Source organism: Poecilia mexicana, unplaced genomic scaffold (assembly GCF_051168715.1).
Source record: "Poecilia mexicana isolate PSO_F unplaced genomic scaffold, ASM5116871v1 scaffold_4, whole genome shotgun sequence".
NCBI classification, from domain to species: Eukaryota; Metazoa; Chordata; class Actinopteri; order Cyprinodontiformes; family Poeciliidae; genus Poecilia; species Poecilia mexicana.
In genome coordinates this window covers 14,618,238-14,631,527 of record NW_028263373.1, presented here as the reverse complement: position 1 = coordinate 14,631,527, position 13,290 = coordinate 14,618,238, and the positions used below count along the sequence as shown (strand labels likewise).

Below are 13,290 nucleotides of genomic sequence, written 5' to 3'. Positions count from 1 at the left end.
CAAGAACTTTTCACAGTTTTCCCCTCCAAACTAACCGACTGAATTGAGTAAAGCTGTTGGATGCAGGTAATGTTAGCTAAAAGATGACTAGCTAATATCAATACAGAACCTTAAGTTTAACAAGTACCTTGTAGGCTACCGATGTTGGTGTCTATTTTCAGCTACATACATTCATTTTGCCCCCAAAAAAGTCGACCCCCCCCTCCCCCCCCCCCCCCACACACACACACACACGCGTCGTTTCAACCAGACAGCCATTTGTAATCCATAGGGGGGGCGCAGAAAATGTTTGGAAACCACTGGGGGGGTGCAGAAGAAAAAGTTTGGGAACCACTGGTGTAAGCAATGACAAGCACCACACAAATACATATGTATACGGACACTTTCTTTCTGCCACTCATTTATGGTTTTTGTTGTACAGAAATAGCAAAGGGTCAGAAAACATTATCAGTCCTTGCAAAAAAAATTAATTAACGTGTTTCGTATAGCTCATAGACTACACAAAATATAGTCTATGGGCTATATTTTTTGCATTATGTGAAATAAAACTTCACAACGTGGACAGAAAAAAACATCCCATTGTTTGTTGTTTTACAAAATAAGAAAAAAGTTTCTATTTTTCAAATTGAAACTGATACTCTTTGAGAAACTGTTTCTTTAATAAACTGAAATGTCTCTCGTGCTATTAGCGTGTCAGCTTAATTTATATGTATTTATTCCTCTCTTAGCAGGTCTCAGGTTGTGCTGTGATGATTGCTAAGTGTAATTGCGCGAGCAGCAGTCTTTGTGATTTCTTCCTTTGCACTGCAAACATTACCTGATACTATGAATTGTTCAAAACATCTTTAAAAAGTCTTCAGTCTTGATTGAGGGGGAGGAGTTGACTTGTGTGGCCCTGAGACTTGAGAGAACAAACATAAAATGAAATGCTTAAAGTCCAGTGGAGCTGAAATGTCAAATTGTCATGCAATGTCTGAGAGCTCTGAGAAAGCCGGCTGTTCTAACCTACCCGGTCCCCAGCGTGCGGCTGCTGAGTCAAGCTCCACTCTTGACACAAACAAGAGCAAACATCCATCCATCCATTTTGAGCGCCCGCTTATCCTGCTCAGGGTCAAACAGGACTGCAGCATCTCCCAACTCACAAAGTCTGAGTGAGATGTTTCAAACAGGAGCTGCTGACAATGAATAAACAAAAACCACCCCAGGGGCTGTTTCATACTGCTGATTATTATATCTTTAACTGATGTTGATGAGTGCATTTAAATCCTTGCTGTCTCGTGATATTGGGAAATTCATCCAAAATCTAATAACTGCGTGTCTAAATGGAGCAACAAATATCAGCATTGATCAGAAGAAAACTGCAACACATCACAAAAAGATTAAATTTGTCACTAGATAGTTACTTGATGATTGTATTATGTGCTATTTTCTAACACAATCAATTTTTTTAGTTATAAAAATTCTGTATAAATCAAACATAACTTTGACTTCACAATTTGACGTCTTAAAATGGAGCCTCGGTCTCTTTAAAATATGGCAACTCCTGTTCTTTCCAACGTTCCTCCTTCAGTGCACCTTCACAACATTTATCATTATGTCTTTAAAGAATCGTTCTTAGGAGCTGTGGACTGAGAAGTAGTTTGTAAAACGAGTTCAGCAGACTTGCAGTCCCACCAGGTGTTTGCCAATTGCTGCTGCTAGTCTGGAGGAGCTGAGGGGAAGGGGGCTCTGTGAGATGGCCACAGGTTCTCCAGCTTCCTGCTGGGGCAGGGTCTGTGTCTGGAAACCCCTGAGGCACACACAGAACCATGTGGGTTGAGTCGTATTACTCACCAGCCACCAGTTCAGGAAACACAGACAAGCGTTCAAACTGTTTCCAATCCCTTGCTGAAAAGCTTGATTATCATGGTGGCTGAAAAGCTGAACTAGTCCACGAAGACTCCCCTTCACTGAAAGGTCTCTGTCTGTCTTCATTCTGTCTTTATTTTGTCTCTAAAAGAGCTCACACCCTGGAAATCTGCTTGTCACATCACACGTCAGCTGATCTGACCCTGTCTCACCTGTGGTTTCTCGCAGTTTGAAGTATTCTGACAGTGGCAGAAAATAAACTCAAGCATCTTGCTATGCTGGGTATTTTAGGATCACAGAAACAGGCCGGCGGCGGTAAGTTCAAGCAGATGTGTTTAGCTGGTTCCCTGATAAAACGTTCCCTGCCTCACCTCGTTTGAAAAGTCTCTCTTTTCATAAAAGTTGACCCAGATTTCTATCACATAGTATTCAAGAACATAATCATTTTAGACATCTGTAAGAAACAGTTGCCTCTGGGTATGTCTTTGACAAAATATCTCAGAATTCAAAAATATCAGACTTTAAAAACTAACACAAAGAAACAAGCTTTTCGCTGGGAGAACGTTTATCCTCTCTGGCTTGTGGTTCGACATTTCATCTTTAAGCTCGTTACTGATCTAGACACCGACATTGTTTCCTCACACTCTCTTCTCTCTACACTTGAAGGCCTAATTTCCATTTATATTGCTACTCAATGATCAGAGTCACCCATGGTGAGGTTACTATCGGGAACTCCCCTGACACAGCAGAAAGGTTCCTCACTCTTTCAGCACTGCTGACATGTTTTACCAAGATGACTCCTCCTGGGTGAACTGGATGTCAGAAGGATTGTAGAGTTTACAGGAATGCAGCGTCTGAGAATAAATGTGTGTTTAAAGATAGCAAAGCAGGGGCAAATTAAATGTTACGCGATCAGGAACCAAATCCTAAGTATTTTACCAGAAAGCACGGAATTAGGAAAGCATGTTTAATTTGTGTCACTTTAAGACCATCTTGATTTTATATCTATCATCACGTCATTTATTGAAACATCAACCTTTCATAATAAAAAAACTTCTTTCTTTCACCCTGTTTACTGACACCAAAATAAAACAAATGTTACAGTGCAGAGATTTTACTGACATTCCCAGTAATATGTCAGTGTGAAATATGAAATATGTAGACAAAGTCAAATTTTAAGATTTCAGGTGTAACACTTTGTATTTGTCTTTATTTGTGAAATTATTCTTGCTGATAAAACACAAAATTAAAATTACTCCAACACCACTGAAAACAATAAAACCAACAAATGTAGGAAGCTGAAGTTTAAAGAATTATTTACAGATCCCTTTACAATACACACATCAAACTACTTTGCTTTTTTTTTTGTTTGTTTTTTTGTAATATTCCATGTTTAGTTTTTTGTTGAAGAAGAAAATTGTTGACAGTTTCTGGTAAACTGTATTTCTCATCAAAACCTTATCTTAAACTTTGCATTGTTAGGATGCATTGCAACAAGTTTGGGCATCAACGACGACATATCATATATTTGTTTTCCTGCTGAGTCTGAGAAACTAGCCCATTAAAATGTACTACATAATTAAATACATTGGTTTGGATACTGAAAAAGAAAAGATAAGAACTAAAAATATGATAAATATAAATACTTTTTCATAGCAGCCTGTAAACAATTCTATACTATATTTGTAATTGGACATTGTTCATGTTTACCGTAAGTATGTGTGTGTCTTTTACTGAAGGTTTTGTCGGGTTGGATAAATCTTGACAGAATAGTGATATGTTTAACTAAACATAACTAGCTCCTAGTTTATTTGTCACACTAAATGAAGAAATACATTGCGAGCATGCTGACTCAACAAGAGTTTCGTCAAAAGGCATGTAGGGAAAATTCATGGTCAAGTGGCAGAAATGTAATTTGGTCTGGTATTCACCCCCTGTATATATATTATTAAATATCAGAGAGGTATATGCATAAACCAGTTAATAAGATGCATTGACCTACTGTTGGCAAATGTGAACATCCTTATTAAGAAAACCCTTCTTCACGGATTGTGAGGAAACAATTGTTGCCACTAATCCAAGTGTGATGTGTTACAAAGCCATTTCAGAACAATTTTGAGTCCATCAGTCAACTTTCAAGATCAACTTCAAATGGAAAACATTTAGATAAGCTCCAAATCCTCTCAGGAGAGGAAATGGAGGCAGGCTCACCCTGAGGTCAGATCGCTTAATGCGCTGCTAAACAAAACAAAACAAAACAAAAAGTGCACCTCTGATTCAATACAATAATTCAATACAATTAAACATTTCAAGAATCTCGTGTGAATGCTTTTATTGGCAAAAAATCTTTAGTCACTTAAACAGAGGTTCATAAAAAGTTAAAGGAAACTGAATAGTTCAGAGCAACATCACCAAAATAAAAGAGCTTATCATTTCAATCCATGTTTGCACAGAGCTGCAAAAAAAGTTTTAGTCACTCCACAGAGTTCTTGTTTTAATTTCTTCAGGTTATGTTTTCAGACAGTGTTTGCATTGCTAATGAAGGCTTATTTCTACAGGTTGGCAATATTCTCGTACTGGCGCGGCCACCAGTGCATCTGAACCAAAAATGTATCATCACCATCGGTCTATCATTTAACACAGGGGTGATTATATTTGAAGATGAGGCCAGGTTCTTTTGCTTAACATATTTCCTTGATAAATTATTTATTTGAAAACATATTTTTGAAGATATGGATTATTTAATTGTGACAGAGAAAAGCAAACACAATAGGAATGTGTTAGAGGGGAAATATTTTTTTCATAGTACTATAATTATTCAGCAATTGTTTGAGATTTGATATTGAATTGGTCTCTGCAATGACTTTTCAATTCAGTATTGAATTTCTGGAAGTCTGTCTGCATGTCAGGATGAAAACAGCACATCTCTGCATTTTCCTCTAATTAAACGTTAAGCCCCCACTTTTCAGCTTTTGACCCAAACTGCACTCCTGTGGGGTCCGCGAACAGAACAGAGTAAATTGCTCTAATTGCACCGACCAATTACAAGTCAAATTGCTGGCCTGCAGAAGCTGGAGCTGAGTAGCAGAAGTGTATCCAGTACGGTGGGCTAATGCCTCCGTTTCCTCCAGGGGTGCAGCGAAGGTGAAACTACTCGTTAAGTCAGTGACACCATTATCTCTTCTGGGGTTTGGACTAACATCAGAAATCCCAGAAATGTCGAAATGCTTCACTTTAATCAAAAGAGGCAAACCGATTTGACTTTGAGAGCTGCAGTTCTGCCAGAAGTGTCAGAATATATGACGACACCCAGAGTTGTTCATTTACAGTAATACGTGCAGGTTTTTTGCAGATGGATGAGCGCAGTGCCTGGACAGCTAGGAGGACTCATTTTTTAACTAAAATTAGACAGAAGAGAAGATGGCACAGTAAAAATAGCCATGTCTTTTTTTTTTTTTTTTTACTGCAAGTCGGGCTATTTATATCTCATTTTTTCATACCAGTTCTGACAAGTCATTATATGAAGCTATTACTCCTTCTTGTTATGGCAGCTCGGCTGTTGGCATGGCTATTCAGAGTAACATACAAGATTCATCTTCACATCAATTCTGGTGTGCTTTTTATTATAAATCCTTTGCCGTGGACTTTATCATCTGTAATTGTCACTGAAGAGTACAGGAGGATTAAATCAAAACATTCTGCAGTCATAATAGTTTATAAACTCTCCCTGTGTATCAACACATTTTCATCGCAACGCGTGACTGATGGTCTTTTTAATGCAGGCTTAGGGGCAATGGCTTCTTTGTTCTTTTTTCATTCTTTATTGAGAGCGTTAATCAAAATATGTGACGTATAATTTCATTTTATAAACCAGGAACCCGCATGATGTATGAGCACTTTACAAGAGAAACCTGGCATAATGAGATCCAGTAAAATAAATCAGAGCTTAATAGAGCACCTAATCGGACCTTTATTAAATTACAATTTTGATTTGTTCTGAGACACTAGTGCATTCTGAGTCACACTTAACACTTTGAGCTTCAGAGAGTTTAGCTCTCCTTTAGGATTAAGACTACCATTTCTCATATGTTGCTGATGTAACATTTCTTCACTGGAATGATTTTGAGAAATAGGATAGTAACATTGTTTTGCAATAGTATATTTTGTGGTGCAATATTGTAAAATATTGGAAGAATGGAACAATGGATTATAACAGGAGCTTAAACATTTTTAATTTTTTTTTTTGGCTCTAGTGGACTTTATTTGAAAGTGCTCAGACAGGAAAGTAGGTAAAGAGAGAAGGGGAAGACATGTGGCAAAGGTCACCAGGCTGAGAATGAAACCTGCGACGGCCACATCGAGGACTAGAGCCTCCTTATGTGGGATGCGCTTAACCCCTGCACCACCACAGCAACCCAGGAGCTTAGCCATTTTTTTCCACATTTGTGATTTTAGATATTTTATATGTGACTATTCAAGGTGCAACAAGGAGCCTTAAAACATTTGACCAACTGTGTGTCAATTTGCACCTCTCAGAGGGAGACATTTTAAATTTAATTACACTTTATATTTTAGATCATTGATCAATTTTAAAATCAAATGACCTGAGTTTCCATATAGCCTCTATCAGCAGTATTTTCCATTTTTAGACTCAAGTGAGACCGCATCACGGTGACCTTTGCCTCCTGGAGCTACATGTTGCCTGTAGGGGAGCAGCTGGCAGGCAATGATTGGGCTCAGCTGGTTCTGCTGGACACTCCTGAGGTCAGAAGTTCAAGTTGGGGAGAGGATGATGGGAGTGACACCAAGGCTTCCTGCTTTCTCTGCATGTGGGAGACTCCTTATGGTCAGGAGTGCAACTATGAACTGTTTGACTTCAAAATATGTTGGTTACAAATCAGAAAACCACCAAATTGTTGGACTAACTTTAATTAATTATTTGAATTAGAAAATAATTTTTTCAGTCATTTTAATACTAGATCACAATCTATTTTTCTCTTCATGTTTTCTTCTTCTTTTTTTCCAAACATGTCCAGCTTCTCTGTATGAACAATATTTCAGACATATATAGAGAAGCTGGTTGCTCACATATACAAGGGCAGCTTTGCTCTGCAAAAACAATATCTTGAGATAATATCCTAACTGTTTGATTGACTTTATTAAATTAGGATTGCATCTGGTATTAATGAAAAAAAATAACCTTTGTGGGTTATTTGTATGGGTGCAATTGTACCTTTGAGCTTTTAACTATGTCTTAGAGTAAACAAGTTGATGTTTAAGAAGTTCTCAAGCTATTTTAAGGCATGCTGCTTTTAAATCCAGATTTGTTGGCCTAAAAAATCTCACTCAAAAAATTGTACTAAAAAACAATGCAACATCTCATCAAAACATATTTTCTTATGCCATTTTCTTCATTCTATTTTTGTTTCAAAAAGCAAAACTAGAAATGCTTTATACAGTTTAACTTTTCGTATTGAATCAGAAAGCACAATATGGTGAAAACTGAGAGTTATAATGCCCAAAGAGACACATTTTGTCAGATGTTCCAGTCTGGCACAGGCCTCTGTTGGCCATTAACCTCAGGTAATCAGCTGCACCTTCCCAGCTGAAAATCTTCCAGTTTACCTCGACCTGTTTCCAGTTGAGATAACTAAGCTAAGCTGCAATGTGTTCCTCCCAATTTACGACCTTTTATGTTCCTCAGTACATTGCCCTTTTCACACACAATTGACTCCTCATCTACATTTTAGGCTCATTAGCAGAACTTGGATGACTTTTTCCTCATATTCCTGAATCTTGGAACATGAGCTCAAAGTGGGCTGCATTCAAGACATTTGCTTTTAAAGTTGACCTGTGTGGTAAAAGAAAAAAATATATAATTTAGAGAAGATTAATATGAGTTTAATGCTACTTTATGAACAGAGACTTTAGTTTTAGTTTAGAGTTAGTAACTGTTCTTTAGCTTTCTGTAGTTGCCAGGTAACTCCAGCTAAATCACATGGGAGAATAAAAACAACAAAAGATGTTTGAGCCCCATGGAGCTTTACATGCATCTCTATATCATTGTCACTGAGTAGCAATGACACCATCACTCATTCACAGATAACATAGTGTTAAAAAAAATTGACTGTAGTGTTTTGTATGCCCTGATGTGCTCATATAGAAACTGTACAGTTTGTGGAAATAGACCATACTACCATGGAGTTGGTGGAAGATGTGAACACTGACTTTTAAATCTAATTACTGAGGTTTTTCCTTCTCTTTGAAAATGAGCAGCACAGTAATGCCTCCTCTTCAGTCTCAGCTGACAGTTTTCTCTTAAAAATGTTTAATGACTTTACTTTTAAAACCAGATTTTTTTTCTAGGATGTTGCAACAAAATCCAAAGAATATGTGAAGACATGGAGAAAATCAGCAGCAAGAGAACCAACAGTAATGACATTACTTAGGTAAATCAACATGCATTAAATACAATTAGCAAGCCATCATTATACATGAGTAATTAGGAAATGGACAATGTAATGACTGAACAGGTTTAGGCATAAGCAACATGCCAATAAGAATATTCACATAAACATTCACATCTCATCATTAAATTCTTGTTTTCATCTCATGTTTGTTTATGCATGCTATACCCTATATCATATCAGCATAGGCTTTGTAATGCACCAAGTATTTTCCTTATGGTAACTAGCTTAATAGTGTTCAGTAGTGTATTTACTACGATATTATTATTTTTGCTTTTCTAAACAGCCAAAAATCATCAAAACTTTTTCTGTCATCAATACATGACAAGTAAAACCCACCAGTCTTGCTGTTCTGGATTAATATTTGAAATCGTGCCAGACTGCATGCTATGTAAAGAGATGAGAAAAGCTTTGTGATGCAACATGGACAAAGACTAACTGCATGTTACACAACAATTCAGAGTGAGATGAAATATTCAGAGGCACAACTTTCTGTGTTTCTCGACATTTTGGATCTCTTCCGCATCAAGCGTCTGTTTGGATTCCTTTTGCATGTGCAGTGGGAGAGACTTGTGGGAGGTATGAAAATGATATTGTGAAAACCTTTGGTTTACACATTGTTTTGGTAATAAATTGTTGTGACATTACTTCTTGCCTCTTCAGTATCCGATCTCCCACGTCAGATGTAACTGAGTCATTTCTTTCTGTTTCTGTTTGTCTTACAGAAAAGCACTGAGCTACATTTGATAAAGCACATCTATGTTAGCCCAATTCAATCTCTTTAAATCACTTTTCTGAGCTGGAGGCACAACTGTACAACATTTTTTTTCTTTTTATTCAGAATTGCTCCGTAAATGCAGAGATAATTGTGCAAGTTGTCATGTTTCAAACAGACTTGTTTCAAGCTCATTAAATATATAAACAATTTATTTCCTTCCTGCTTACATCTCTTGTCTGCATTGGTTAATTTAAAGCAGAACCTACCATTATAATGGGGAGCATTATGAAGGTTTTGACATTATAAGAAGGTTTTAGGTGGAAAAGTCAGACTCTGTTTTTAACTCAAAGCTGCCCTCTAGTGGCGGTTATCCAGATTTCCTAGCAACAAGAACATGTTCTCCACAAATGACTTGCTGTTTATAATGCGGCTGTGTTGACATCAGCATAATATTAGTGCTGTCCAAAAATAGATTCTGTTGATGTTATCTTTTTACTCCAAGATTTTCCCATTTAATTTTACATCACTCTTATAAAATAAGAGGAAAATCACCACTTAAATAGTCATAGGATATGAGTATTTGTGTTGTTATAGATTCAAAGAACATTACCATTGAGTTTAAAGAATGTGCCCTGGAGCAAAATCTTTGTTTCCCATATTTATATTTCCACAAATCCAATATTTTTTAAAAATAATTTATAGAAAATCAAAGCGATTTTTTTTACATTGCAGATTTAATGCAGATTTAAATTCAGTCATTTACAGTAATAGAACAAGGCAATAATGATATTAGATAATTAAGTATATAAAATAAAAAAGCAAAAATTATCAACAACTCACCAAATTATTATACATAAAAAGTCAAGATATTCGAAATATTTTTTTTTAACCAAAGGAGATCAATAAACATGAAACATGAAACATTGGAAATCAACTTGGGAGCAATCACTTCAAAATTTTGTGAGGAATCACTACTAATCTCCAGCTGGACAAAGAGTTAAGAAGCAGGTTACAGCAGGTTTAATGAGGCTCTGTTGAGTCAAATGACCTCTGCTGGCTTATTGATTATCATAGTGATCACAGAAGACGATGGGTTTCTGCCTCCTGCACAGGCTTCAGGATCACTTCTCTCCTGTAGGAAAAGTGAGTGAGCTTGATGGGTCTGTGGTTCATTCTTTCTCTGCGTTGCAACAGCCGATAAAGAGAAATGGTGAACTTAGCCAGCACCAGCGAGCAGGTGATCTCAACCACAAGCAGTGAGGTGTAGATCATCGTCCACATTTTGCAATCTTGAACTTTTCTACTGATGTGATGAACGTAGGACAGTTTTGGTTCTGGAATACAAGTAGAGTTTACAAAAGGAGTTGATGTAGTAGGAGTCTCTGGTTGGGTTGTTGTTGGAAGGATTGTCCGGAGTGTGGTCGTTGTGGGTTTTGCTGTCCTGGGTGTAGTTGTGGTCACTGTGGTGGTAGGTGTAAGTGTAGTTGTGGTTGGTAGAGTAGTCATCGTGGTAGACTGTGTAGTTGTGAATGTGGTGGTTGTCATGAGTGTTGTTGTTGTTATAGTAGTTGTTTGTTTAGTTGTTAAAGGTGTAGTTGTTGTCAGGGCAGTTGTAAGGGTGGTGGTGGGTGCAGTTGTCGTAGTGGTAGGGGTAGTTGTTGTGGGTGTAGTTGTTGAGGTGGGGGTTGTGGTTGGAGTGGTTGTCATCATGGTTGTTGTGATCATTGTTGTGGTCGTTGGAATTGTTGTCGTGGCGATAGTCGTGGGGCTCGTTGTCATGACTGTACTCTCAGTTGTCGTTGATGTAGTTGTTGGTACTGTGGTGGAAGTAGGAGTAGTTGATGGCATCGTAGTTGTGGTTGTTGTTGTGGGTGTGGTGGTGGGTAAAGTGGTGGTGGTTGGCTGTACCGTTGTGGATGTGGTGGTGGGTAAAGTGGTGGTGGTTGGCTGTACCGTTGTGGGTATGGTGGTGGGTAAAATGGTGGTGGTTGGCTGTGTTGTTGTGGGTGTAGTGGTTGGTAAAGTGGTGGTGGATGTTGTAGTGCGCAGTGTGGTGGTAGTAAGAGTGGTTGTCGGTTTTGTTGTTTGGACTGTTGTTGGTATAGTGGTCGGTAAGGTGGTGGTAGTGGGTGGGAAAGTGGGGCAAACTAACTGATCCTCATTTAACAATTTGATTTCCTGTCCTTTCAGATGTTCTGGATACTCACAGTGCACCTCTGCTGTGAGCTTATCGGCATTGATTTTTATCCAGTGATAAAAATCTATCAGATTGCAGTTACATTGCCATGGATTGTTACTAAGGTCGAGTTTTTTGAGTTTAGTCAAAGAGTCAAAAACATCCCCAGAAAGTGTCTGAAGGTCATTGTTGGCTAGCTTGATTGTGGTCAAATATTCAAGATTTTCAAATAGTTGTGCATCTAATGAATTTATCATGTTGCCTTGGACGTTAATCTCAGTGAGCTTCTCAGGTCCTTCAAAGTAATCAGGAGACAAGTTCACAAAATGATTTTTGGAGAGATCCAGCTTCTTAACTTTCTTCAAGGAGCTGAAGATTCCCTTAGGAAGCGTGCTGAGATTGTTTTGTTGGAGGCTCAGTTCAGTCAGTTTAGGCATTTCACCAAAAAGAACCGGCGGCAGGCTGGTCAGTTGATTATTTCTCAGGGTCAACAATTTAACCTTAGGGAAGCCAACAAAATATTCTTCAGGCAAACTGGTCAGAAGATTACTGTCCAAAATCAATTTAATAAGCTTTCCTTTATGTGGAAATAAATTTGGAGAAAGCGCACTGATCCTGTTTCCTTGCAGACTTATTTCCTCTAAGTTTGGTAACTCCATGAAGAGATCCTCAGGAATGGTGGTGAGCTGATTTTCATATAGCCGTATAGCAGCCAGGTTTTTCAGCTTTGAGAACCAGCTTGTGGATACTGAAGTAAGATTGTTTTTACCCAAATTGAGCTTGTTAAGATTGACAAGCTCGTCAAATGTCTGGTCTTCAATTAACTCAATTTCATTTCCATGTAGCTGTAGTTCTACCAAGTTTGTTAGACCATCAAACAAACCTTTCTCAAGTCGAACAAGCTTGTTAAACTTCAGAGTAATTGTCTCCAGATTGCTGTTGTCTTTAAACAAACCTACAGGCACTGACCTCAACGGATTAGTGGATATCTCAACACTTTTGAGCTTTACCAAACCATCAAAGGCTCCAAGCTCGATAGTATTTGTTTCTGTCTCCATAAACTCCACCTTCTCAAGCTCTGGACTTCCAGCAAAAGCTCCACTGGGTATTGTATGAATCCGGCTGTTCACAAAGAAGACCTCTGTCACACCAGGTCTCACAGTGCGGGGGATTTCTGTTGCAGACACGCCATAGACTTCCTGATTGTCTTGTTGACCGGGTTGAGTAACGGAAAAGTCAACCAGTAAAGATAAAAGGAAAATGATGATCCCTCCAGTCAACATTCTTGACATTCTACAATAAATGAAGAGGAAAATATTATAATTCCTAATTTATTAACTAATTAATAAATTAGTAGAGTTCTCATTAAAATATTTTTTTGTCAACATCACAATAAATATAATTAGCATGTTTAAGTTTTGAATGATAGTAAGTTGGCTGATTTTAATCTTTAGTCCGTGTGGTAGGTTGGTGTTAAATAAGTAAGAACAAAGACAGAATAATAAAAAAAAAACAGATGTAATAAATAACATGTATATGAGACCATGATAACAATATACACCACTGACAAAAAAATAAATCCCAAAATCTAATATTTACACATAAATAACAAATGCTTTTCTTACCTTAATACTTTTGCAACTAGGATGGACCCATAAGGAAACATATATGAGCGCAGTTTCATTTCTTATCTCAAAACACAAACATGTAGACCTTTAAGTAAGTAAAGGCATGTGAGGCGGGGCGTAACAAACCTCTGGCGCAAGAGATAAGAGAGGGACAGCAGCTTGCTGCATCACTCTGTAGTACGGTGCCAGAAAAACTTACATTTAAGAGTCAATACGATTTGTTTAAAAATAGTTTTGTTTTTGAAAGGAAACCAGACAGGCACCTCTGAAAAGATGGCTTAGTTATTGTTATATAATATATTATGTAAATATGTCTGTATATATATATATATATATATATATATATATATATATATATATATATATATATATATATATATATATATATATATATATATATGTGTATGCCCTTCTCAATTATTGCTGAAAAAGTCTTTATTCACATTCAGTCAA

General features: G+C 37.4%; 1 protein-coding gene and 1 long non-coding RNA gene across 2 annotated transcripts; both read right to left on the bottom strand.

The window, feature by feature from the left end:
- Nucleotides 1-374: 374 nt before the first annotated feature.
- Nucleotides 375-1,200, bottom strand: LOC148159953 (uncharacterized). The gene is made up of 2 exons (XR_015762761.1): nucleotides 1,010-1,200; nucleotides 375-901 (listed from the first exon to the last, which is right to left on the bottom strand). It is a non-coding gene; the product is annotated as an uncharacterized LOC148159953 (long non-coding RNA).
- Nucleotides 1,201-5,646: 4,446 nt separating this feature from the next.
- Nucleotides 5,647-12,920, bottom strand: LOC148159952 (uncharacterized). The gene is made up of 2 exons (XM_088005008.1): nucleotides 12,835-12,920; nucleotides 5,647-12,502 (listed from the first exon to the last, which is right to left on the bottom strand). The coding sequence occupies exons 1-2, from the start codon at nucleotides 12,891-12,893 to the stop codon at nucleotides 10,111-10,113; spliced, it is 2,451 nt and encodes an 816-aa protein (XP_087861134.1). The 5' UTR covers nucleotides 12,894-12,920; the 3' UTR covers nucleotides 5,647-10,110.
- Nucleotides 12,921-13,290: the final 370 nt, after the last annotated feature.

Coding starts and splice junctions, on each gene's coding strand:
- LOC148159952 (XM_088005008.1), bottom strand. CDS start 12,893: ATGAAACTGCGCTCATATATGTTTCCTTATGGGTCCATCCTAGTTGCA. Junction 12,503..12,834: donor CTAGTTGCAAAAGTATTAAG/GTAAGAAAAGCA, acceptor CATTTATTGTAG/AATGTCAAGAATGTTGACTG.